This window comes from Hyalella azteca, unplaced genomic scaffold (genome assembly GCF_000764305.2).
Source record: "Hyalella azteca isolate HAZT.00-mixed unplaced genomic scaffold, Hazt_2.0.2 contig5320, whole genome shotgun sequence".
NCBI classification, from domain to species: Eukaryota; Metazoa; Arthropoda; class Malacostraca; order Amphipoda; family Hyalellidae; genus Hyalella; species Hyalella azteca.
In genome coordinates, this window is record NW_025935514.1 from 201589 (window position 1) to 229476 (window position 27888).

At 37.8% G+C, this 27888-nt stretch overlaps 2 protein-coding genes across 2 annotated transcripts; one reads left to right on the forward strand and one right to left on the reverse strand.

Annotated features, from left to right (window-relative positions):
- Window positions 1-1750: 1750 nt before the first annotated feature.
- Window positions 1751-6383, forward strand: LOC108674255 (GPN-loop GTPase 3). The gene is made up of 7 exons (XM_018162192.2): window positions 1751-2046; window positions 2654-2831; window positions 3726-3814; window positions 4546-4678; window positions 4802-4935; window positions 5286-5397; window positions 6262-6383. Exons 1-7 carry the CDS (start codon window positions 1946-1948, stop codon window positions 6358-6360), a joined length of 846 nt encoding a protein of 281 aa, XP_018017681.1. The 5' UTR covers window positions 1751-1945; the 3' UTR covers window positions 6361-6383.
- Window positions 6384-8591: 2208 nt separating this feature from the next.
- LOC108674260 (tyrosine aminotransferase) lies at window positions 8592-26208 on the reverse strand. Its single transcript, XM_018162196.2, has 10 exons — window positions 25756-26208; window positions 21328-21432; window positions 20920-20987; window positions 20295-20453; window positions 19829-20020; window positions 18673-18822; window positions 18198-18326; window positions 11588-11671; window positions 11188-11286; window positions 8592-9863 (listed from the first exon to the last, which is right to left on the reverse strand). The coding sequence occupies exons 1-10, from the start codon at window positions 25886-25888 to the stop codon at window positions 9474-9476; spliced, it is 1509 nt and encodes a 502-aa protein (XP_018017685.1). The 5' UTR covers window positions 25889-26208; the 3' UTR covers window positions 8592-9473.
- Between the last annotated feature and the right edge of the window lie 1680 nt (window positions 26209-27888).

Below are 27888 nucleotides of genomic sequence, written 5' to 3' on the forward strand. Positions count from 1 at the left end.
ATAAACAAGTTTAGGCTCATTTTAAAGCTCTTTGCAAGGGCTATCACATGGCTTCTCCACAAAAATTCCATATGCTATTTGTAAGGTGCCAGAAGCAAAAAAAGAGTGTCCCGAGTAGCCCCGTCGAACAGGGCTACTCGGGACACTTGGAATAAAACTTCATTTTAAAACATTTGAAGCATGCAGAGCATACTCATCCATTACTGACAGTACTCTGAAGTCCTCTTTCACTGTAGATGATGTAGTGGTAGAATAAATGACATTTTCTGTGATTTTTACTTGTTTTTCCTTTATTGATATGATATTACCATATACTAAATTAATTACCATATTGTTGATGTGATATTACTTTATTATTGATGCAATATTACCATATCCATGAACATGCCATTGAGCATTTACAACAACCTTGTCCAACACAAGCTTCATATCAGCAGCCTTATAGCATTTTTTCTGTATCTGTTAGCTTACAGGATGGCTTGTAATTTCACACCATTTTAATTGGGTTAAGTGAATTTACTATAAAAAAAAATTTGTGAAAAACATACCTGAAACAGAAAGGAATATTTCAGTGACAACCAGCATATGTTTTGGAGAAATAAATCATAGTTTAGGTCAATTACTTTTCATTCTATGATGCCTGGTGCACAATTCTATATATGACATTCTATGCACAATTTTGTGATGACCGATGATGCACTATTTTTTTGATGAGTGAAATTTTTTTGCCAAGTGAGGTAAACGTAATCAATATTATTTGTTTTTAATAAATTTTTTCTTAACTGGAGCCTTTGCTAACTGAGGTTCTACTGTAAATGCTTTTTGGGGGTGTCCCGAGTAGCCCCGGTGGGGGGGGTGTCCCGAGTAACCCTGCCATGCAGAAATGGCAGGGCTATGCAAGGTATGCAAATTCCACAAATAAAGTTTTCATGCTGACACTTGTCTGCCACTTTTTTCTAAGCAAAATTTTTTAATATGGCAAATATTTTTTCACTACAGACCTTAACAGAAGTAATTTTTCAAAATATAGTTTTTCACCATTTTTTTCAGGAATTTTTCAAAGCTAGTAAATGTAGTAATTTTTAACTTCCTTTATACTACATAGATAGGAAAAATGTTGACGTTTATGCCACTATATTTAGTTTTGCAATATTCCAATTAGTTTTGCTACTAAAACGGTTTTACGCCGTGTCGAAGGACTGTCCCGAGTTACCGTAAAATGGGGTAACTTAGACCACTTTTTTTTGGTGCATTGTAGTAGAACTCTTCTAGTTACATATGCAAATGACAAACTTGAGGAAAGTGTCATAGTTTGCAAATGGGGGGCACCGCCCCATAATGAGGGAAATGTGACTACCTAATGGCAGCCCTGATGGGGTAAAATTGACTGGCTTGGAAATTAAGTCAAAATTACCATATATAAGACTCTGTAGAGTCTGAAACATAAAATGGGTCACATTTTTAATTTTTTAACCTATTAGATATGCAAACTTTTCAAATCTTCCTATTGTGTTATGTAGCCTCAGTATTAGGCCTTTAATGCCCATTGAAAAAAATTTTCTATGTCAAATAGTTTTTGAGTTGTGGGGGTTTTTGTTAAAAAAACGAAAAGTGGTCTAAGTTACCCTGCCGGTCTAAGTTACCCCATTTTACGGTACCCCGCCCGTCCCGAGTAGCCCCCATTGATGGTATATATTTTTTGTTGTAGATTTTGCCACTGTTGTATTTTATTTGGCTATTATCATGAAAGTGATTAATTTGTGGAATTATTTTATTTCTTCAGGCTTCACCCTGTAAACTTTACTGCACTTTTGTGGACTAGCAGCTATGCACACCTGAAAATAGAGGAGTGAAAATTACATGAGCATTTTTTCCATTTGGTATTCCTATTAGCTTAAACATTTAGTTACCAGGAATAATAGTTAGTCAGTAGTCTTGCTGTGCAATGCGTTATGCCCAGATTGTGCTTGGCCCAGCAGGGGCTGGCAAATCTACATACTGTGCTGCACTGCAGCAGTTTGGTTTGGACACCCAGAGAGTAATAAAGTAAGTTTTTCTATAAATAAGTTTCCCAAAACATGCTACCTTCATCCATTTATCTAATTTTTTCTTGAAATTTTGTTTTGTATAGTGTGCATTTTACTTGCATTGTGTTGAAGCCATTAAAATAAATTCAGTTATTTACTATCAATGCAGGTTTTGTTGAAGATCAGAGCGTATTTGTATTCACAATGGGCTTATTGTTCCACTCAATTGGGCAAATTTGACATGCAAGACTTTTAAGTTTAAATATAAGGTTTCCAAGATACTTTTTTTCAAATCCTGGGATTTCAAGTGCATATTATTCATTGTTTACTAAGATTCAATTAAGTTAAGGTTTTTCCTTGCTCAATCAAGTGTAGGTAGTAATTTTGCAATGACCTAAGTACATACTTTAGGTGTTATGGATAAGATTTACATGATTACCTTCAACAGCACCTGCACTAAAGAACTAATTCTGACAATCCACATCAGTATTCCCTACTGCATACCATTTAAATAGATTCCTTGCCCTGGAAAATAAATTGGATTTGATCTGAACTCATAGTTTTAAAAATTGCTCTGTTCCTTATCTTGTCAGAAGCTAAATTTAAATATCTGTTTGTCTTTTCAGTGTGGTGAATCTGGACCCAGCGGCAGAGAAGTTTGCATATGATGCCTGTGCAGACATCCGTGAGCTTGTTGAAGTGGATGATGTTATGGAAGTTGAGGATGTCACCTATGGACCAAATGGAGGTCTTATATTTTGTATGGAATATTTAATGCAACCTGATGGCTTGGAATGGTTAAGGGTGAGATTCAATAAGCTGTTTACTGACTTACTGAATAATTTGTGCTTGTTATTTAAACATAATCCAAATTAAACATAATCAAATTAAATAGAGAATCCTGCTGGCTTTTTTGCCAAGAGCTATATATACCTCTACAAAGATCAATTGCTGGTCTAGTACATTAAACCACAATCCATCAAATCTAACTTAAAATTTAGCTATAGTAATTACTCCTGATTAGGAATTTCAGCTCATAAGGTGGCATTAACTCTTTGTTTGGCTTCTGCTGTGGCTGCCATCACCACCCACCTACTCCTTGCTGTAGACCCCCACCAATGAATATTGCAATGCTAGATTGAAAAGATGCTAAAATGTATACCTGTGTAAACAATGAATTAATCAAACTGCTGTGCAAGTGTGCTAGTTATGAGATTTTATTTTAGAAACGAGCTATTGTAAGAGGACGAAATTCGTAGTAGATGGCAAAATTTGCTTATTTTTAGAATTTTGATTGATGACCAGTGCAAACATTTGATTAAAATTCAAACAGTTCTTGTGATGAGGTTGGTAGGAGGCAGGTTAGATAGTAATTTGGATATATAAAACAATGTTTTGAATGCAACAACATTCATTTTCAATTATAAGAAGCAATACAAAATGAAATTTGACCAGACATAAGTGAATAATTCTAGTAAGTAGGTTGCAACTCAAAAGAAACACCATTCACACACACACACTTGTGCCTATTACATGCTGATAACCCTGAAACCCATCAGAATTGAACATTTTCATGTGAACTACTATATATTGTGCATGCTACTAGCAAAGTCACATTGCAGCGCTGTGTTGGATGATGTGCACAAAAGATTTGCAATTAATGACATTCATTGTGTATGTACATTTATTTTGAAACAGGATGCCCTTGGTGAAACTGAAGACGACTACACATTATTTGACTGCCCTGGACAAATAGAACTTTATACTCACATGGATGTTATGAGAAAGTAAGTTCAATGTGCAGATTATGTGAGTCAATAAAGGCTTTCAGACAATTCACCACTTTATTGGTATCATTTTATCAACATGGGATGCACACGCCTATGCATGTTTCACACAATCAGAAACCAATCTAATTGCATAAGTTTAATCATGAAAGATGTAATTTTAGTACAATACTTTTAACCAGTGCAACTTTGAGCAAATTCACGTGAAACGAGACAACAAATTTTATGAAAATGTGATCAATAGTTATTGTCTCAATGACTTGCATCTTCCTGCCATGTAAGAAAATTGAACATGTATAATGAGCTTGAATCAGCTATGGAAGAAACCAGTAATGAAAAGAGACGGTAAACACTGGCAAAAGGCCCCGTCATGCTTGCCTGCAGTCAAGTGACTTCTTCATCTTGTTGGATCTTTGATATTTTTTGAAAGAATAAAGTAAACATAAATGATTGGTGTTTCATTTACAGGAAGTTCTTATTGTCATCAGTAATTGAATTGCCAGGTTCGTTGGTGTTTGTGGTATCTTAATGCTTTTAATCTCGTTACGTCATCAAGAAGCTCCTTCAAGAGTTTCAACATTCCTTGGTTCATAAATAAGTAATGGTGTATGCAAATCATATGAATATATAAAATATAAAAAGAGAAAAAAATATATATAGATATAAAAAAATTTTCCAGTTGTAATTAATTACTTGAATAATTTTGTGATGTTTATACATTTATCTTCCAGTTTGTTGGATGTACTTCAGTCTTGGAACTTCCGCATTTGTGCTGTGTTCGTCCTGGACTCCCACTACATGGTGGACGCCAGTAAATTCCTATCTGGTTCTCTCACCGCACTCTCGGCCATGATGAAGCTCGAGGTGCATTATTCATCTTTCCATCATGACAAATTAAATAAAAATTCAATTAGGAAATTACAAGCCCTTGAATAGTGCAACATTGCAAGTATTAGGTTTTTTTAATCAGAATATTTTGGTTTGTAGGTACCCCACGTTAATTTACTGAGCAAGATGGACTTGCTGGACAAGAAGTCGCGCTCACAGCTAAGCATGTTCCTGGACCCTGACGTTCACGAGTTGCTGTCCTCAGACCACATGGGGTCGCGCTTTAATAAGAAGTGAGTCAAAGCTGTAATTAAGATGTGTCTTCTCTAAAGTCTTGCTGCCAACACTGGCTCTTTCATTCAGCCAATCTAACTTTGAAATCGTGTAATACCTAGTAGCTAATGAAATACTAAGGTAACTGAACAAAATCTTGCAAATAACGAGGTACGAAAAAAAAATTGTGGCAGTAGAAGCTTTTGCTTGTTAAGTATGAATTTGCCAAATTTGACTACTACAAATCTTTATACTGATCTCCTACTGTCCATCCGCAAATGATAGCCCATCCATTCACATTCATAGGTGAAAAGTGAAGCATTTCACTGTTTTCATACATTATAGCTCATTTCGAGATTCTGGGTGACAGGTACCAGAAGCTGACTGCGGCGCTAGCGAGGACGCTGGACGACCACTCCCTGGTCCGCTACGTGCCCATCAACATCAGGAAGCAGGACTCCATACAGAACGCCCTTATAATGGTCAGTACTCCGTGTCCATACAGAACGCCCTTATAATGGTCAGTGCTCCGTGTCCATACAGAATGCCCTTATAATGGTCAGTACTCCGTGTCCATACAGAACGCCCTTATAATGGTCAGTACTCGGTGTCCATACGGAACGCCCTTATAATGGTCAGTACTCGGTGTCCATACAGAACGTCCTTATAATGGTCAGTACTCCGTGTCCATACAGAACGCCCTTATAATGGCCAGTACTCGGTGTCCATACAGAACGCCCTTATAATGGTCTGTGTTAACACATTATAGCATATTGCTATTGCTTGTTTGTTTCAACCTTGTAATCAAATTATGAACAATTGGGCTGTAAATCAACAAATTCGTTGAGTATGTTTAAGATCATCGCCATCGGTATGCTTAATCGGTCCATGAAACTATAAACAAACTGTGAAAATTTTTGGAACATGACCTCGTATCCCCACTGTAAATACGGGTATCTCTTTTGTATGGCCACTGCCTCAGATAATTTAAAAAACTACTCACACTTTTCAAAAAACTACTCGCACTATTTTTTTATCATTCAATTATTTTTTGCGGGCTTTCTGTTTCTCTATTAGTTGGTGGTTCCGGTGCACTAGGTAGTTGAAATCACAACTGTTATAAATATTTGTGTAATTTTATACTTCTTCAAATTGGTACTCTGTTCTAATCTGCCTTTTTTTGAATAAGCAGTTTTGTTGTAAAGAATAAGCAAGTACCAATTCTCAACTCGCGTTTCAAGTTTGGGGAGATTTTTCATGTATTCTATATCTCTCATACCTTGTAACTGTTTTACCCGCTCGTCCTCTAACCAAGCTATCTTGAATTTTCCCTCTTCACGTTTCAGATAGATTCACGCATTCAATACGGCGAGGATCTCGATGTCAAAACCAAGGACTTTGATTACGCAGACCCGGAAGACCAAGAGCCTCCTGGAGATGATTGAACTCGAATATATTAGTGTCCGTGGTGATGCTTTCTTTATCCTTTGGTGATGCAGTTGTGGCGTTTTACTGTGTTAATCATACGAGTCGAGCAACGTTTTAATTCATGTTTAGGCCACTAATGCATCAATTCAATGGGAGCGTTTCGTTACATTTTCCGTGTTAATTTTTTCAATTCATGCATTGGTGACCTGAAATGTTTTGGGAGTAGCAGATAATATATGGAGTGTTTTACGGTTCGAATGTCGTGTAGCTTCATTTCATTGCTTCTATATGATCAAGCCAAGGTATTTTGCCTACAGCAAATGCCGATAACGCCATCACTAAAGTCGCCGGCCTTCAATAGAAACCATCTATATACATAAACAAAACTGAAGCACATTTCTAGCTCGTCCGAAACAGTTTTTTTCATCAGTTATTATGTGGCGATTGAACTTACAAATCGTAGTACTGTCAAGTATTAGACGTTTTACAGTAGCGAGGGTCGCATTGAATGCAGTTTCTTCTGACTGTTAATTTGTGTGGCATTAACCTTAGCTTAGCTGCTGTTCAAAATTTGTTCTACTCTTCTTTAGGAACTAATTCAAGCATAGCTTTTCAATTTTTTTGTCAAATTAATTGTGAAGTGGCCGTCTCAGCAGTATATTCTTTCTTAACGGCGTTTTATCAAATATTTGACGTCATTATGTTTGAAGTCACTTTTGAGAAGCCTTCCACAGCACACAGCGCTAGATATAAAATATATAGTTTGTCATACATGTTCCGTTTGTTAGTCGTAGAGATTCCTCTTGGCGTGCACAGTTCAAATTTATGTCCGAATTTTAGTTTCAGTTTAAAAGTTCATGAACTGAATCGGGTTCGCCAAGCTTCCGCATTTCCATCTAATCATCGTAACGCCATGTTTGTTCACGGTTGAATTAATTCAACCATGTGTTTTTTGCACACCCGCGTCATACTTTACTCCTTTGTTCCTACACGTTTGTTTGTTTTGGTAGCAATGGAGAAAGAAAAAGCAGTAGCGATTACGCTATTGTCAAAAACTCCATCCTTTAGCGAGAGACCGGTATTTAAGGAAATTGTTCGACATCAACGATCATGATCCCTACGAAGTGCCGGCACAGCAGTGGTGTGCAGATTTTGTAAGCCTGCCTCCCGTTTCACAGTCATTTTCTGAACTTTTTGGTGTCAGCCAATACACCTTGCAAGAATTAAAGGAATAAAAGACGCTCGAAGCTTTCGAGCAATTTGTGGATGGATGGGAGCAAGAGATATAGCCTACACCCTTAAACCAGCCAACTGTAACAACGCAGTTATAGCTGCCAAGGTGAGGATAATGGATCATGACAATGTAATCTGACATGTATATCTTATTACTTTTTATTCTTACTTATGTAGCTTTTCTAGTGGCAAGTAACAGATTTTGGCTCAAAAATATGTATAATATAAATTAGGTATATAAGGTAGTATCGTATATCATGAATTATATTCACGGCTGGTAAACTGAAATACGATACGTATATCAGAACGATATGTAAACTGATACGATCGATATACTGTCATATACACGGCATTCACGGCTGGTAAACTGGAGAAACGCATTCCATTGTCCAGTTTTCTGCTTATATAGTCGTGAAAAATATTAGTGCCTCCAACAACGGCGCAGTAGCGAGTAGCGTCCCATCTTCAAGCAAAAACTCCAAAAAGAGACAAGCGCAGTAGATAGAAAACGTAGGCGAAAGCTGGACCATGCAACAAATGTGGCGGCCGATCCCACTATTCATCTCGCGATTCGGTGCCGTGACGTCATCCTTTCGAAGCCGATTTTGAATTATAAGTGAGAGTAATTAGTAAACCCGTTTTTTTCTGTTTTATCAGCAAATCTCTCTTAAGTTTAATAACCTTAAGATTATAAGGATAAAATGTTCTTATCAAGGAAAACTGTTCTGCTAATACATCAGTCCCATGGTTGAACTATATAAAGTTGACCCGCGAGGACATCCGTCTTTCAGTTCAGCTTTCTTGTTACGTCACTGAGATCGAGAAACGTAAACAAACCCATCATTCCCATGGCGGATTGGTCTACTGGTTTGATCGCATTTCGGTGACTGGTTAATTCCCGTGCCGTCACTGAGATCAGTGACAACACAGGCGAACAACAAGCTACATCCGCAAAAATGAGCATCTCATGGCTCAACCTTATACTAGTTCAACCATGGGTTGACCAGTTCGAGCGCATTTCGGTGATTGGTTAATGCCCGTGACGTCACTGAGATCAGTGACGTCACCCGCAAAACAACAAACTCCATCCGCGAGAATGAGCTTCTTATGGGTCAACCTTATACTAGTTAAACCATGCATCAGTCCTAACTCCTACGTCACTACGAATCAGTCGTCCAACTTATAGACGCCGAAAATTATTCTGTTCATATGTTCTTCATAGGGTAATTTGTATGCCGAACTTGACTCTGTTCAAATAACTATTCCGAACTTCACTCGGTTATACTTAGAATAGAGTAAGTTTGTAGCAATATAGCAGTACAATTTCTTTAATTTGCTCCACATACGGCATCAAATAGAATCTTAGACTCAACCTCTCTTATCGTGTCCTCGTACAATCTATAAGATTGAGCAAAAAAATTGTTTTCGCTTATTCGTGAACCGAATTGACATTTTATTTCTAACATATCTCTTACATTATGCTAATTAGTTCACTTAATCTCGTCATTCTTTTTCTTTAATATCTATAAGCTTTATTATTTTTTATCTCGAGACGTGTGTTACATTGAACAGCTTAGCTTGTTTCCTAGTATGCTCACCTCCTGCAAGAAACTCTTCTCTAAAGTAAAATAGTTTATCTAATGATTGACCTGCTATTATAGTGATAATATATGCCCCTCTAAGTCTAATCATCGTAACTTATGACCGGAAATTTATCACATATTGCGTTTTGATCTTCGGCTGAAGCAAATTAGTTCCTATTCGCCATATTGGATTTCATCACTTCAATCCTCTCCCTCTTAAGCAATTAACGATTCAAGCACTAAATTCACCAATGAAAATGGCTAATGGAGTATTCAGGGGTCGATAGCAGAAATCCTGTTCATGTTTTTACCCACTAATCGCACTCCATGTCGTCAACTAAGTCGTCCACGTTAGCGTCTTCGCATGAACGAAGTTTTTCGTTCATGCCAGTCGGGTTCTTTACGCTCGGTTCCACGTCAAGTTCATTTATTCGTCGATGAGTCGGTTCATGCATCCCGTTGGTTTTCCCGTTAATGTGGTAGCCGTTTGCGCTATTCCCGTTGGTTTTCGGCGATTCGTCAATCTCGTTGATTGTGGGTTCCTCAGTTTGTATGCTATTTGAGATTGAATCTTCGTGAATTTTAGTTTGTTTTTGTCCTGTGTGATGGGCAATGCAGAAAGATGTCATCCTCTGGCAAGCCACTTTCATGGTCTCCTCAGGCACGGTCAGCACGATGCGGAAGAAGTTCTTGATATTGAAGCACTGAAAAACCAAAATTAGTATTCAATTGCCGTACTTAAGAGAAAGAAATTTCAAAATATTCCCGACAAGTTCGCATTTTTTCGCAGTGTTATGTACGACTTGCACAACTAGGAGGTAACTTTTGAACGGTCTTAAGACTTTCAATAAATGCGTACGCAATGTTCACACTCATTTGTGTAGCATTATGCATTGTTAAAAAACTGTTGCGTAGACCAACTCGTATAAAAGCCATGGATATCCTCGAAAACTAGTGTCTCAATTAGAAGCTGTCTAATTGTGATACCACATTTTAAGAAAAAGTTGCGAGTTATCGGCAGAGGCGCCCAAACCAGTAACTAGATAACGACTGTATACCTCAAAAAATTGCAAGATAGGGACAGCAGACATAAAAAAAGCGCCGGACGTCAAGAACTTTACAAGGTCTTCAGCCGTTATCTAGTTACTTTTTTGATCTTCCGCGATTTGACGATAACTTGCAACTTTTTCTCATCGTGCGACAACATAACTTGACCACTTTTTATCGAGACGCAAGTTTTCAAGGACATCAGTTGCCTTCATAAACGTATGTTTTTATTTATGCAACTTTGTCTCAGCAATTAACCACATACAAATTCACAAAAATATTAAATGAAATTTTAATTAGCATGAAATTCACTGGAGGGCTGAAAATTTGATATGTAGGAAATCAATTCAGCTGACGATTTGTGGTTCTATCCAACATTCAGAGTCAGTGATGTCGAATCATTAACTGAATCTTATATCACCGAATAGTGCACCATAGCATCCCTAACAAAATTTAGAGTCGCCCCAGCTTCTGGTAATCCAAATCAGAAGCTGACGCGTCTGTAAATATTCACTGGGTAACAAAATTCAGAGTCGCCCCAGCTTCTGGTAATCCAAATCAGAAGCTGACACGTCTGTAAATTTTCACTGGGATAAGAAAGTAATACGGCATTGATATGATGAGATGTAAGCATCGAATTGAGATGAATTTCGGGATGCTGGCTGTTGATCTTTGAATAAGTAGCCATATATCGGCAATTGATCTCAAGTAAAGTAGCGATGTATCGCTGTTGATCTCGAGTAAAGTAGCGATGAACCGGCTGATGATCGAAAGATTATAAAATGAGATTATATCGAGTGGGAATTTTAAGAGTTCGGGAAACTGGCTACGGATCTCTTTAAAAGATTGCTAGACTTGTTCGAAATACTCATCAAAAATAAAAAGCATGATGAAATGAAGTGATCGGTATCGTAAAATGTGCAAGTTCGTAAAAATGTGCAAGAAATCATCACGAGGTAGGTTTTACTTGATAATATTTACCTTCCCCGGTAGGCAGAAGACAGATTCCTCGGCAACCATCGCCTCCACAAACTCGAGGTCAGTCGCGAATTCTGGGAACTCGTCCATGTTGATCCTGACCTGGAAAAATATATTATTTCATTAACATAAATTTAAATTCAAAATGTATGCAACGAGACATAGAAAAATATTTTTTCTTTTTTTGTCCAAACTATAAGACAATATCATAAGTTTCAAACTATCGCATGAAACTTACGATAATGTTATCTTATATTAATAATGTAATGAAATTATCTATTCTTTCGTCTCACTTTCTTTTTAGTGCTTCAACGGTAAAACAATGAGAACTTTATGTACCTTATTGATAATCATTAGGTGAATTTAATATTTCTTTTGATTTTGCCTCGCTATTTTCACTCACCATCATGTACATGGCGCCTTGTGGGAGAATAGGCGTTAATCCTGGCATTTTCTGCACCGACTCGTAGCAATACCTTGCGTTCACCTGTTTAAAAATTTAAAAAGATCAAGTTTTAGCTGAGGAGATGAATTTTTCACAACAAGCCGTTGAATGGCAGCACCGTTAAAGACCATGAAATCAGTTTGTGGAGTATTCACCCTTCCGCTCATTTCTCACTGTTAACAAATGGACTTGTTTCATGTCAATCTAGTTTATTCCTAAGATTCACCAGAATATATATAACTGTATTTTTGTGAGGGTCAATTCTTGGGGTATTTTTAAATTACATATATGCATTTTGTGAGGGTATCTGTAAATTTCTATAACTGCATTTATTGGGGGTAAGTGCTTAGAGTATCTGAAAATTAAAATATAAATTCCTGATACCTGAATTTTCTTCTTTTCTTCTGACAATATTTTAACACGTTTTTCTTAGCTTAGCTTCGCGTTTGTTTGTTTGTTTGTTTGTTTGTTTGTTTGTTTGTTTGTTTGTTTGTTTGTTTGTTTGTTTGTTGTTAACATTGACAACGAAAATTAGCCCACTTCTGATTGCTCTAGAGATCTGAAATTCGGCATGCAGGCTATTTTCGCCTAACAATTTCAGATACAATCATAAAAACTAGCAATTAGAGACCTAAATTAGCTTAATTGAGTAAAGTATATATAAATAGTATATATGTATATAGTATGACGTGCGGGCGCTGACGTTATAGACCAGCAGGCGCTTATACGCTGCGTATCATCGATACGTACGTCAAGGCAAGTAAATTGGCTCGCAACAACGTTTTTCATGTGTAGCAACGGACTAAAAAGGAGAAAATAAAATACTTAAAAAAAAACTTTCAAAAAAACACGTTTTTCTTGTGGACTAAAAAGTCGAAAATAAATTATGGCTCACCCCAAAAAACGTGGGTCGGGCTCTACGTTCACCATCAAATTTCCAAAATTCGTGTGTTGTGTGCTTTTCGCTTTAATCATAAATCTGCCCGACACACGTTTTTTGGGGCGAGCCATAATTTATTTTCGACTTTTTAGTCCACAAGAAAAACGTGGTTTTTTTGAAAGTTTTTTTTTAAGTATTTTATTAAACACTTTGAACAGCTCTGCATATTTTTATTCGTCCCATTCGTTTGAGAATTACCGAATATTGATCTCCTTCTGCAGTGGTAAATTATTTACAGGAAATATTTTATTTACGAACTCGCAGCGATTCTGATTATGACCTGTATGCAAGAGCTCGAAATCAAGCTAAAAAAGTTTGTCGCACTGCAGTGAAAAACTTCGAAAAAAATATTGCTAAAAATGCAAAAAAGAATCCGAAAGCCTTCTATTTGTACGCTAGTTGGAAGTGCAAGTAAAAGGACGGTATATCTAATTTGAAAGTAGACCAACGAAAGATTTCCTCTGATGAGGGCATGGCTAACGTTCTTAATCAGTTCTTCAGCATTGTATTCACAGATGAGGACTTGAACAGTATTCCAGATATTGAGGAGCGCCCAGTCGGCTCGAAGTTAACAGGTTTTGAAATGCACGAAGAAGAGGCTCTCAAGCGCCTGGTAGCTCAAAATCCCAACAAGTCATGTGGACCAGACGGCTTCCATCCCAGATTGCTCAAAGAATTAGCAACCGTTCTGGCCGGCCCACTGACAGTATTCTTTCAAAAAAACCTTGAACGAGGGAACTTTGCCGTCCGACTGGAAAGAAGCTCAAGTAACACCATTGTTAAAAAAAAAGATGACAAAAGCAGCCCCGGCAACTATCGCCCTGTCAGTCTGACAAGTGTTGTTTGTAAGCTAATGGAATCTGTTGTGAGGGATAGGATTATCGATCACTTGACTGCTCACCATCTCATATCAGATTGTCAACATGGTTTTATTGCTGGTAGATCCTGCACCACTAACTTATTATCTACGTTGAACGATTGGAATCGCCTGCTGGACGAAAGGGAGCCAGTGGATGCATTGTACCTCGATTTTGCCAAAGCATTTGGCAGTGTTCCGCATGAGCAGCTGTTGCGTAAAGGGAAGTCTTTGGGAATTGAGGGAAACGTACTCCAATGGATCAGAGATTTTCTAGTAGGGAGACGACAACGTGTCAGTATTAACTGAACCGTGTCAGACTGGGCAACAGTGCGCAGTGGCGTGCCACAAGGAAGCGTTCTTGGGCCTATTTTGTTCGTTGCTTTTATAAACGATCTGCCAGAAGCAGTGTCCAGCGTGTGCTCCATATATGCCGACGACACAAAAGTTTATAATTCAGTGAAGGATGCGTCAAACAAAGCGCAATTGAAAGATGATCTTCACAGTTTAGTTAACTGGGCTGATACGTGGCAGCTGCGGTTTAATGCTGACAAGTGTAAAGTACTTCACCTCGGGAAGAACAATGAACAGCAAGATTACAGTATGAGAATACATGGTTGCAACGAGAGAGTAATTATTGAAAAGTCTAGTGTGGAAAAAGATCTCGGAGTTTATGTCGACAAGGAGCTGAAATTTTCTAAGCATGTTGAAACGCAAGCTAACACATCCAACAAACTTCTTGGACTAATCAGGCGCTCATACGAGTTCCTAGATGCAGTAGCGACGAAGCAGCTGTTTGTTGCTGTCGTGCGCCCGAATCTAGAGTTTGGAAACGTTGTGTGGTCACCGAGATTTGAAAAGTACAAAAATTTAATAGAGAATGTTCAAAGACGTGAAACAAAGATAATTCCAGCCTTGAAGGGCAAGACCTATGAAGAAATATTATGAAGCTTCCAAGCCTCAGTTATCGACGTCTGCATGGGGACCTCGTTGAAGTATACAAGTATACTCATGGTTTATACAAGGTCCCCGAAGGATTACTAAAATTTGAAACAAGAACCAACACCAGGGGCCACAGCTATAAACTAAAAAAACTGCGCTGCAACTTCTCCACGCGACAAAATTTCTTCTCGCTTCGAATCACCGACATGTGGAACAGCCTCCCCGATGACATCGTTGGCGCTCCAAGTATGAACGCGTTCAAGAACAGACTAGATAAAGCTATGGAAAAATATATGTTCAGATTTGAAATGCCTATAGCACCATATCGAACCCGGTGGAAGTCGAGTAGCTATTCCAAACTATCGCCAGTCATGAAAAGATCCGGTCAAATGACACGAGTTTAGATCTTCTGTGAACAAGGCACGAAAAGGAAAAGAATCGGCGACAGGCCACATCAGGCCTACACTTCAGCGCCGAGATCAATATGTTATGTCATGTTATAATCATAATATTATTTTAATTGATTATCGTAATATTATGTTAATCGTAATATGGAGCTAATTGAGCCCCATAAGCCTCTGCAAAAAAATGAGTGGATAATGTTATCAAAACAGTGAAACGCTTTCCGCATATAGCACTGATGCGCCCTTCTACCAAGAGCAAAATGGATCAGAGTTACTCACTCAGCGCAGAAGTGCAGCGCAATTTGCTCCAAATCACGCTCATTTTTCTCAGTCTGGTGAGACCTAATTTTTTTTGCCGTTTTGAAATAGTCTGAGCCAACGGAACGTATGATCTCCTGCCCTAAATTAAATAACGGAGTCAACTTTAGTTGACGAAAGAACCAAGTGCATACGTGAGTGAATATGAGGATGACGGTTGCAGAGTCGAGCGGCTTTTGTATTCATTGCATGATTATTTTTATCCAAGTGTTAGAAATGTATAAAATAAAACCGAAATTTCATTATCATTGCGAACGAAATTTTTCTTTAAAAATTGCATATTGAGACAATTTTTCAAGAAAATTATTTTCTAGAATTCGTTCTTAACATTAACTTCGATAAAATCATAAAAAGCAAAGAATGAATAGCGACATGCATTAGCGTTCTACGTGATAAGTTTAGAAGGGAACTTCAGTTGCCATCTTTCTAAGCCTAATATTAAGCCCCAATGGATTGCTGCGTAGGTTTAACCAGGAGCTGTTTTGCTGCTTGCGCAGATATAACGGAAATAATTAAGTGAAAGAAAAAAATTTTTTACTTGGCGCATTCCATGAAATCTGGTGCGCATTATGACGCCATAGCGTGGTCTCAGGAGGCAGAAAATATAAGGAACTGAAGGAATAATAACATCGGAAGATTAATATAATTTCTGACGCTCATTGCTAAATGATGTTGATGCCATTCTCATTCACCTTGCGTGTCATCGATCACAAGGTGATCGACCGATCAAGGTATAATTCATTACGTATTTGATCAATCGTCAAGTATTTAGTGAATAATATTAAATGCAAGAATTTGTTAACTATTACTCGCAGTAGCTCGAAGAAGTCGTTGGAGTGTGGAAGTACTTAGATTTATCAGTCTTTAGATATCACTGTCTTACTTAGGCCACCCGATTCACTTAACTAATTACAGCTCATCAGTCTCGTCTAAAAAAACTTACTTTCGACTTATTTGGCAAATGCTCCAACTTTATGTATATTTAAACAGTTTATTTAGGAATTTATAAACTTACCGTGTAGCACACAGTAAAACGTTGGATTTACATGCATTTAATTTAATGCAAGAAAAAGTGGACCTGTAGTATTTTGTTGAACCGGATGAGAGGCTACTTTTTCTAATCACTATCTCTACTGAACAGGTTAGATATCGCAATCAAGGTCTTTCTTCTATCGATTGTTAAAGAACATAAAATTATTAAGTATAATGAAGGAAATTAAGAACAAAATTTCAAAGTAAGAGATAAATTTTAACCCTCTGCGTTAGGCGCTTGTTCAAGGAACATTTAATGCTAGCTTTTTTGTTTCCTTAGTTGCATAATCCTGCAGTAACGCGCCGTGCAAGCGCGCAACGCTGCGTTAAAGAATGTATGTATGTTAGTTTTCGCTATTAATCGCCTTTGAAAACATTGTCCGTTGTAAAAATGTATCATCTATAGTAGGCGGCAGCCTGCATGCAAGTGTTCAGTAGATGCTTGCTTTTTAACGCATTAGAAGGAGCAAAAGCTAATTAAAACCCCTACAGCTGAGAAAAATAGACCGATATAAGAAGTGCGTTCTGCAGTTGGCAACTCGTATTATGAATTTCTAAGGACGCTTGTTCTGAGTCTCCGTGAGAGCTCAGAGTGAGGCTGGAGCCAGCAGGCTGGTTTTTGGTGCCCAAGGGCTTATGTGATTATATGCACCCATGCCGTTCTTGTGCCTGTTGCTGCTGCTGAATATGACTGCGTGCCTCTGCTGCTAACAACTTATATTTGCTTAAGTTTCGCCCAAGTTAGAATACGCTGAATTCAATGTTGGTATTCATTGTTCATATCCGTCTTTGATTGCTTTGGCCTGAAAAAGTATTATGTTTACGTTTGGCTTGTGGTTTGAAAATCCTCTATTAATGCTACAAATTATTGACGCACGATACAGATGTTTGTGGTCCAAAACTTTCATGCGACCTTCTGATCAATCCTTGCAATTTTAAGTATGTTTCTAATGTTGAATATACACTTTCTTCTGGGCTGATTTATATCTACCGAAATGATCGTCTCGTTTACGAAATTATCGATTAAAGTCGAAATTTCAATGATAGGCTGTAAAAATTTTGTTGTAGACAGACAGCTCTGGAGTTGGGCTATCTCTTTTGAAGTTAGTAATATGTTTGTTGCTTGATCGAATTTATTTTCGAAATGTTGTCAACTTATTGGCAGATCTTCGACTCGTTGCGTGCTTAGAGCTTAGGCATGGTGCCTATGTGACGTGCGCGATGCAAAAATGTTCTTCAATATGGCCGCTTACCTTGATCTGAACAGCCTATCGTTGGTACTATGGAGTATTTGCTCTCAACTACAGGCTTGACTCATTACTCATAGTCCGACTCAGGTGGTAAACCTTTACATGTCCTTGCTTACCGATTTGCATTTGCATTCAGCATTCTTAGCCCACCAGAACTACACAGTCTACAGTGCAGCATGGCATGGTTTAGAAAATGTTAGTGAACTTAATGGTGACGAATAGCGGCTCAAATTTCCGCTTTTTCCCATTTATATTCTCCAAATTGAATGAGTAAATAACCTCGTTGAAGATAAAGCTGCGTTGTTTGAAGTCTCAACAGCCAAGGCATCAGCCACTGTTTTTTTACGGTTATCCAATAAAATATAATTAATTTTGGGAATTTTCACAGATGCTTTAGTTTAGTAGGAATTTCGACGGCAAAGTTTTTTAAAATTAATGGACGTCTTCATTTGATAACTTATTGACAGATAAATTTGTACTCATATGAATGTAAACCAAATGAACTTAAGTAATAACATTCATAGTCTTGGAGAGCAAATAACTATATTGAATGAATTTGCATTTTGCACTGAATGACCGAGTAATAATCAGTTTTATTTCTTTGCATGATATGAATGCATTTTCAAATCAAAACGTTTGCATCTGCCATGGCTTCTTAATAAACAGTCAATATCTCACCTGTATTGGAAATTTAGAAGCGAAGAAAACCCCACAAAAAATTCAGCATATCTGGTTGTGATGTTTTCTTTTGCTGAATTTGTGGTGTTTTCTTCGCTTTTAAATTTTTAGTGAATCTGCAATTAAAGCACTCTAGTGACATTCTCACCTGTATTTGTTTGAGCGTGTCGTCGAAGAAAGACTGTGGTGTTTTGCTGAGGATGTCTGGTAGAGCGCCTTGCACAATTGTATTGCTTCCGATGATTCGCTGGCTCAGTGTCCGCAAGCATCCCAAAACCTGAGCGAGATTCATCAGACCAAATGACATCAATTTTAATGCTCATTCAAAACATTGAAATTTGGTCATTGTTCTTTCCATTCATCTATTGGTACCACTAAGTATCAAAAGAGGTCCTACTATTGTTTAATTTTTTTCATTTATGATTGTGATGGATCAAAATTTCACATCTCAATTCCTACAGATATATACTATACGAAAATTAGGCTTTCAATTATTTAAATGATATTATTACTATAATTATCTTATGATATCAAATTTATATTGCGTATAGATCTTGGATAGTGATTAATATGATAAGATTAAGTTGCGTATCTTGAATAGTTATAAAAGCATAAGAACAGACCTCTTGCATGGCTCCGTTCCTATCGTGCACCGCAATCCACCCCATACGCCAGCCCGGCACTAGGAACCTTTTGGTCAGACCTCCACACGCCAGCACCGGCAGCTCGGGGTGCACCGAGGCTATTGGGTGATATTCTTCTCCCTCGAATACCTGCAGTGCAAAAAAACGACATATTTTGAGCCTAAACATCATTGAAACAGTGGTTTTTGATTCGACTGTTTTGGTTGATACGATTACCCGAAAAACAGAACCTGAATAATTCCAATTAGTTTTAGCGTTACGCGGACTGAGAGGCTATTGCAATATGTGACTAATTTGTTGTAATATTTTTTTTATTGAAATATTTAAAATTTGTAGCTTGCTTGCAAGATAATCGGAGAATTGATATAATTTTCTACTTTTGCTAGCGAATTTTCGCCAGTTTGTGTCTCTGAGTTTTATTGCAATACCACGGCTTCGTTAACACTGGCGTCTGCTGCAAAAATTTGCACGTGGTTTATATGTGCGCATATAGTCGTCCTGCCCCAGGCACTGAAGGCACCACTCGGCCGAGGCCTGATTGGATGTTGCTGAAGGTGGGGTGATGGAATCTGGCTTGTGGTTGGTCTGTGGCTACGATAATCATCTTGTGCAGCTCTGGCTTTTATTTTTTTATAGTGGAGGTTATTATGGCTCCTACATTGCTGCAATGGCTTTGTGAAAAAATCGTGTTAATATTTTACTGTAATACTGCGTGCAGTTGCAACCAAATTCACTTATGCAAACGTACATAGTTAACATCAATAATCCAAAAATGAAGTCTGTACAATTCTGCGTAAAATATTTTTGCTTCATAGAGCATTATTTAACATTAACGCTTCCTCACGCCATGATTATTGGATTGATCTTGCAAATTGCATATGATTTTTTTGCTCCCGAGTCCCATCATGGACACTCGGGTAACTTTTACTCATACAACAATGAACTGAACTGGGTCAGACATTCCGGGGTGCGCACAAACTGCAGCTGGAATTTGCTTGCCAAGATATTAGTGAGAAGTAATAATAAATATAAATAAAATGCTTGCAAGAACGCTTTAAAACTTTCCATATGAGTGACGCATGAAACAGCAAAGTTGACTTCATGCGATAGTTTATCTCGATATTCGTTTACTCACAAAATTGTCGTATATTTCGTCTGCGATGATCGGGATCTTGTACTTGACTGCGATATCAGCGATCGCCCTCAAGTGAGACTTAGGGAAGACAGAGCCGCAAGGGTTGCTGGGGTTGTTGATGACGATGGCGACCGTGGTGTCGTCCACGAGGCTTTCCAAGTGAACTAAGTCAACTTGCCAGTTTTTCTCGGGCTTGTAAATGCAGGAGGAATTGTGATAAACGAGGATGACGCATGTTGAGAATAATCGAATGTTGAAAATACATTTAAACAAGGATTTATTATTAATATATCAAGGCTTAGGTTAATATTTAGATGTTTTAAGGACCATGTTCTGCGAACGTGTGATGCAATGACTCTCAATATCATTCAAGTATGCCTTGTGACATCGGAATGATCTGATTACAGAGTATAAGAGCGGTAAACTTCCCCAATCAATTTCATGGAAAAAGTGTCTGCATGCTCACCAGCAAATTATAATATTTGGAAGTGCAGCCGAATCCTTCGGCTAATGTTGTGTAGAGTGGAAATCCAGGCCTGGGGACTAAGATCGAGCTCCCTGGGGAACATAAAACGCTGACGCAAAGGTCCAGAGAGCAACTGCAACCGGAGCATATAATCACATCCTAGTGAACAGACAGTGAATGTGATTCGAATGTGCATCGTTAGGTAAAGGCATAAATTCAGTTTATTAGTGGTAATGTGATAAAGGATGATCATTGTTAGTGTACTGGGTTCAAAATTACTACACACTGCTACACTAGTGTGAATGTCTCTGCAAAAATGTCAGCGTAAAAATTGTACTTCCAGTGAGACAAAAATGTTAGCAAGGCAAAACCTTGTATGATATTCGTATATACGACAGAATTTTAATTTAGCCGAAAGATACTTAATCATACTTTGCAATATCAGGACAAAACTTTTCGAAAGCTATATTCCTTAATTCACGTAAAAAAAACTTCCCATTTCACAACTTAATTTGGGTATATGATTTGTTCTTTATTGAAAACAATCTTCCATCAAGTGGTATCAAATCATCAATCTCTCATCAAGTAGAAACATCTGCGTCAGAGTCCTTCAGTCCGATCTTACTTTGGCCTCGACAGGAGCGCCTGGGCAGGTCATGTATTCCGCTATTGCCTGGCGCGCTTGCAGTGTGCCTGTGTAAAAAATAAACGATCGGCTAGTCTTCAACAGCAGTTTAATTGAAAGATTGATTTTTGTGAATCTTTTCCTTAGAAGATGATTTCCATTCCAATTATTAGACCTACAGAGACCTACATGCAATTGTAACTATGAGTTACATATAACACCGTTAGTATTTCCAAAGTTTTTAATCCCGAAAAAGCTATATCATTGAATTTTTGGAAGCGTACAGAATTATTCTAATTATTTGTATGATAGGCGCATTTTTGTTCCAACCGTTGCTTCGAATGCATTTATTATGTACTAAATACATTTATGTATTTGCATGCTAATAAAATTGCTTCGATCGCTCACCAGTAGCAGGAACATATCCATTGTTCTTGCCACTCCTGACGCTGTCCACGACGGCGTCCACCACAGATTCTGCAGGCCGCAAGTTGCCGAATACTGTTGGGTCGCCTGTTTATGAAGAATATTTCTGCGATTAAACGTTTGCTTTATAAAACTATAGATAGGAAAATGGTGATGCAACTGAAACCATTATTCAGAATGGATTCAATTCAAGTCTACTCACCAGCATTGTCATAATGTGGTCGCAAGAGGCTATTGTGACTGAGTGGGTTTGTGGTGTACGATAGTTTGGTTTTTTACTGCTAGACTTTGCTGTTATGTTTGACGGGGTTTGTCACGTCAAGATTCTTGCGTTGCCTCCTCTATAGTCTATCAACCCTGTCGCACGTCACATCCCCAGTGACAAATTATGTGTATTGGCATAACGCTGTCAATGGTATAACGATCTCATCTCATCTCTAATAACTACAACCATGTGACGAAGATCAGACGACGCGCTCTAGATTCGAATATCGAAGACGATTCCAAGTCTCGAAATTTTCACCAGTGCTTGTTTACAGAATAAAAGAGTCCTTAGCCTTGGTTTGGGAGTGCGAAGCGACATAAAAAAATTATCCAGCAATTTTCGTTCCGCTAAAGAATCGTAATTTATGTTTGGTTTTCATGACACTCCATATTATTAGTAATGGAAATTCTGTCTCAACGCTTTGTCAAGTTCAAAAAATTTAATTTAATAATTTAAAGTTCTAAACTATGAAGAGACGTCGATTTTTAGCTGGACCAAAGTATTTGACATTGACATCTTTCCTCATTGTCGGCCTAGCGATGCTCCGGAGTGACCTTGCATCGTCATGTGCAGCTAATCAGGGCCGAAATATTATAACGTAGAACTGAATGCGGGTGTCTGCTTCAAATTTAATAGAAGTGAAGTTTCAGGGCTCAAAGATGCACGTTTAAATATAGGCTCTTGTGTTTGCAAGCGGAAGGATTAGGTGACATTTTTATGATGTCTTGGCGAAGAAACTATCCATGATCGCATGTTTATTCTGGCGATATGAATTCATTAATGTTGAAACGTGATCGACAGTAGAACCATCAATTCATGCTATTGACCGAACGTATTTGGTCTGTGATAATTCTGAAGGGTTAATCTTAATGCAGTGCAGTCGACACATGCAAATTCTTCTCACCTGTGGCTTCCAAATGCAATGTAGTCGACACTTGGGCAAACATTTCTTACCGGGGGCTTACTGCAAGCCCGGCTCATGCCGGGCTTAAAAAAGGATATATTTTTTAACTTTTCGTATTTCGGATTTCTTATGGATCGGATTTTCTTATCGTAGAACTTCAAACATGGACTCATGAAGAACGCGTGGAGCTTAGGTGCATGGGTGCCTATCTGGTATGATAGTTGGAAGTAGATTTCTCCTTTCATTGCTTTTTCAGAACAAACAAAGTAAGTGATCAGAATAAACAATGAAGAACTGTTGTTTTACTGGATAATTTATTTTTCAGCCGCCGAGAAAAATTGGGAAAATTTTTAAATATTAAGTATTTACAGTGGGTGCGAAAAGTATCTGACACAAAGGAAAAACTTTATTTAATTAAAGCTTATCCAACAAAATAACATTAACAAACACTATTGTTTGTATGAAAAAACAACAATATCATTAAAAATTTACTTGAATTTTGTAAAATTTAAGGTTCTAAATGTATCTAAAACATAGTAAACAAATTAACTCAATACTTCGTCATGTGACCTTTAGCGGCCAAACCTGCTTCTTGCCGATTGGATACTTGTTCACAAGATTAACACATATGCTAATAGTAATTTTAGCCCACTCTTCCTTGCATATTTCTTCCTTGGATCTCCCTCCTGTACCCTCAATTTCAATTCCCGCCACAGATTTTCAATCGGATTGAGGTCAGGTGATTGGCTTGGCTATCCTTATAACTCAATGTCCCTCTCCTGAAACCATGCAAGAGTTGCCCTAGCCGGGTGCTTTATAGGTTCATTGTCTTGTTGGAATATCCAACCTCGAGGCAAGTTCAATTTTTCGGCTGACTTCACGAGACATCTCTCAAGAATGCCCCGATACATTTCGGAGTTCATCCTTCCTTATAAAGACGTGCAACAAGGATAATTCCGGGCTTGAAAGGCTAGTCCTATGAGGAAAGGTTAAAGATTATGAAGCTTCCAAGCCTCAGTTATCCACGTCTGCGTGGGGACCTCATTGAAGTATACAAGTATACTCATGACTTATACAAGGTCCCAGAAGGATTACTAGAATTTGAAACAAGAACCAACACCAGGGGCCACGGCTATAAACAAAAAAACTGCGTTGTAACACATCATGCGACAACATTTCTTCTCGCTTCGAGTCACCGACATGTGGAACAGCCTCCCAGATAGCATCGTTGACGCTCCGAGTATGAACGCCTTCAAAAACAGACTAGACGAAGCTATGCAGGAGCATATTGTTCAGTCTTAAAATGCCTAGCAAATTACGGACCAGGCAATAAGTCCAGACGAAGCTATGCTGGAGCATATGTTCAGTCTTAAAATGCCTAGCAAATTACGGACCAGGCAATAAGTCCAGCAGCTATCTCAATCAATCGTCAGTTATGGAAAGACCGGGTTCCAAAGGCCGGATCCCTTATGAATCAAGTCACGAAAAATTCAAGATTCGGCAACAGGCCATGGGCCTATTTCTTCAATGCCAACACTTCTATTCTACTCTAACTATCAAGCAATAAGTAAAATAGAATAAAATATTTTAGTTAATTATCAAATTTTTTTGCTGTAAATTTGTTCGTGAATCGAATATGAATAAAAGGAGACCGGTTCATCGTATAAGCTCGCTTAATGTGTCATTAAAAGTGGGAGTTTCTTCATTTTTTCGTCTTGGACACGCTCGGTGTAGGAATATCTTCGCCCGCGTACTCACTGACACTGTGAATGGTTTCTTCGCATAGTTTTTCATTTGTGCAAGAACGAGACATGCGAGTTAGGAAAGTGTTTGCAATGGTAGGAACAAAGTATTAAGCAATGGAAGCCTCTTGGCTGTCATGACTCGGCAAAGCTGTCATGACGACCTTGTAATTGTTGGCACGAGGTGCTGAGTTCGCTCGCATTTCTATTTGATGCGGACGCGCATGCACGTGCTAACAGATAAGGTAATTATCGGCTTGTCTCGTGCACAATTTCAATTTTTACATTCGCACATTTGCTTCGCAAAATCAGCATGCATCATTAATTCTGATAATAATATTCATTGTTTACGTTCATCCACTTTCGAATGAATTTGATGCTGCAGCGATGCGGTATTATAGGAGTTAGAACTTTTGTACGAGATACTTTTTGTTCGCATATATAAAAAGTGAGCGGAAATGATGGCGCTCGATGCAATAAATTTGAGGCAGCGAACTGTGACCATTTCCTGGTTTTTCATTCTGTTCTGAATGACCCCTTATAATAATTAAGTAAATTTCGTTATTTAATGTCAACTTACCAAGACTTATTAGTAATATTAGTAGGGAGAAAATATTTTGCTAGCCTTTAAAACTATAATTTTTATTCATTTACTAAGCCTGCTTCACTTTAACGTCAATCTAATATAAAATACTGAGAGATTGGTAGTCTATATACGCACAATGTGAATGGTCTTGCATTAGTTCTCAGGTATTGTCAGTGAATCTCGGAGTGGCTGAAAGAATGAAAGTTGATATTCGTAAAGATCTCATTTTTAGTGAAACTCTAACGGAGTGAACGTTTTATTTGAACTCAGGGTTACTAGATGACAAGCGTATTCAGAGTTTTCGAGAATTTCGAAATTTTGTTGTATCATGTTTTGATTAAAGTGCAATCTGCTGTTGTGAATTGAATGATTTGAATACTGAATCGTGTACAGGCAATTTTGATTCAAATTGAAATTTACGGTAGTGTACTGTAATTTTTCTCTAGTCATAGCAAATAATACAAAATTTATTCGCCCAATCACAGCATTAAAGTGAGAAACTTTTCCAGAAATACGAGTACTATTCCCAATCTAATGAAAGATCTTGCGTTGACAGAATTTATCTTAGTATTGTACATTTCTATACGAGGGTTAATCGTTTAGGAGATGGTGAACATGTAAATAGACGACTCAGAAATAAATGTGCTTAGGAACAAATTTTGGCCTAATGTACACGTTACAATAACATTTGGTCAATTAAGTATATTTCATTACACTGCTCTTACAATTCATGCATTCCGATTCAATAATTTTACCATTTCATCACGGAAGCTATTTTATATGTGAGAAGCCATTATCCTCTTTTCGAAAACCTATTATAAGTGGCGTCTTCCAATGACAGTGTACAGAAGGCAGGCAGGATTAGGCTTCCTTGCCGATATAAAAAGTATTAGACGAAACAAACTATACTCACCAATAGATAGCGCTATCATGGGCTTATCGGGATGCGGAGTGATGTTCATGTTTTCTACGATGTCCCTGATAGGGTTGAAAGTCTTCTTCGCGAAGTTGGTCGCGCGAACATCCCACGTGGCTCGACCCTTCATTTCGTCGGTGGTGATTGGGAAAGTTTTCAAAATTTCGTATGTGTTTCAAAGCTAATTTTACAGTAATAATGCAATGAAATACTGTTTGATTCAGGAGAAGAACTAACTAAGGGTTTAAAAATATGTCTCTGGAAAACACTTCAGGGAGTGGGCTTACAATGATCACTTTTGAATACAAGAGAAGTGAACGAGCTCACTTGCAAATATTCCTTCGATAAGTCGATCCAATACAATTCAACCTGTCACACACTTTAATTTGAAGCAAACTTTCTCCTCAACTGGAAGTATCAGATAAACATCTCACCTGAAATTTCGGACGTGAGTATGTAATTAAATGTTATTTGCAATTTCACTTCAAATTTAAACAATGATGTTTCTCTTGTGCATGTCACTATAATTTAATTTTTAAATTAAAAATGCCTAATTCTCAATTGAATCAATTGCTCGATATTTTATAAAGCCGGGAATTAAATACTTATGAAAATCATTATTTTTCAGAAATTTCGACTCGCTACTAGACAATTGTTTCTATTTTAGATAGTAACCGAGAAAAGTTAAGAGAAAACGACTGCTGTCCATGTTAACATGGAGGATTCTCTGAACTTTTTAAACCTACTAAAAACCATTCACAAAGTTAATTGGTTGGTGGAGTGTTTGAATGACGTTTGTTTCTCATCAAAACGTCATCCTATCGTGCTCAAATAAATAAAATATTTATTTGACGAAAATGCGCGCAATATTGAGCGTATGTAGCCCAATCTAAATAAATAAATTGAATGTAATACCTTTTTCTAGCAACGATTATCACGGAATTTTGCCACATTTTAACTTCTCGCGCAAGTTTCTTTGATTACCAATCGCCTTCGTCATGTCCGCACCTTAACCAGGAAAGGGTTCATTGTGGAACACGATCATTTTGGATGTTTTCTTACGTATTTATTTTAGTTTGCAAAACTATACAAGTAATATCACGGAATTATTTTTCGTAGCTTGCGGTACTTATTGTCGTTCGAATTTGATTGGCGCAGTTAAAAGTGTCAATTATCACACTATTATATGATCGTGATAAATTGTTTTTAACTCTGTATAGCATTTAAGATGATAATTTTTGTTCTTTATCACATCCAATGTCAAAATTTGGTTTGACATTTATACTTTTTTAAAAAATTTCACTCTCTGACTAGTTTACGAAATTTTAACATTTGTAAATGTGCTAAGTAAAAAAATATAATCACATAAATCGTAATACTTCTAAGTGTAACTCAAACAGCAATTAACGACGTTCCGCTAAGGGACGGTATCAAACTTGAAAAAGTGCATTTCTATCAAAGAAGTGCATTTCTATCAGTGCCACAAAACTGCCACTTGTAGCAGTTTCACTGCCACAAGCAATGCACGCGTTAAATATAAAAATATGCAATTGACACTCGATGTCAGATTCTACACCAACGTGCATCCTTGAGCGATTACGTCTAATTATTGTTCTTCGAATCGCAACCTTGTGGGGATAATATATGAATTTTCCGAACACAGTTTAGAATGACACGCATTTGCGAGTACTTTTTCACTCTTAAGTATTTCAGTTTTGGAATTGGATGCTGCTCGCCACTAGAAGGGCCAGCGAAGGACTGCTGGAATAGAGCTGGGCTACCCGCGAAGGTGAAGAGGTGGCGCTTAGTGGTGCCTCGCTTGTGCGCGGCTGGAGCGCCTGCGCACTCCAAACCTGTCTAGACGGCATCTGCCTTACCACGTAGGCCCTTTGTCGCTCAAGGGAACAAGTGGGACAATTTCGATATTAAAGTTGGTTGGTAAATCGTAAATTAGACGGGCCGTAGAGGGTTTAGTTAGTACCAGTCCCACGACGGATCAACTGAAGAATCTCATAGGTGCAATGCATGCCTTTGTATGCATGCGTTTGTAAAACGACGATTTATTTTTGGCCTACGCGATGTTCAAAGAGATTTTTAGATTTTATATTCAATTTGTTTTTAAATTGAATT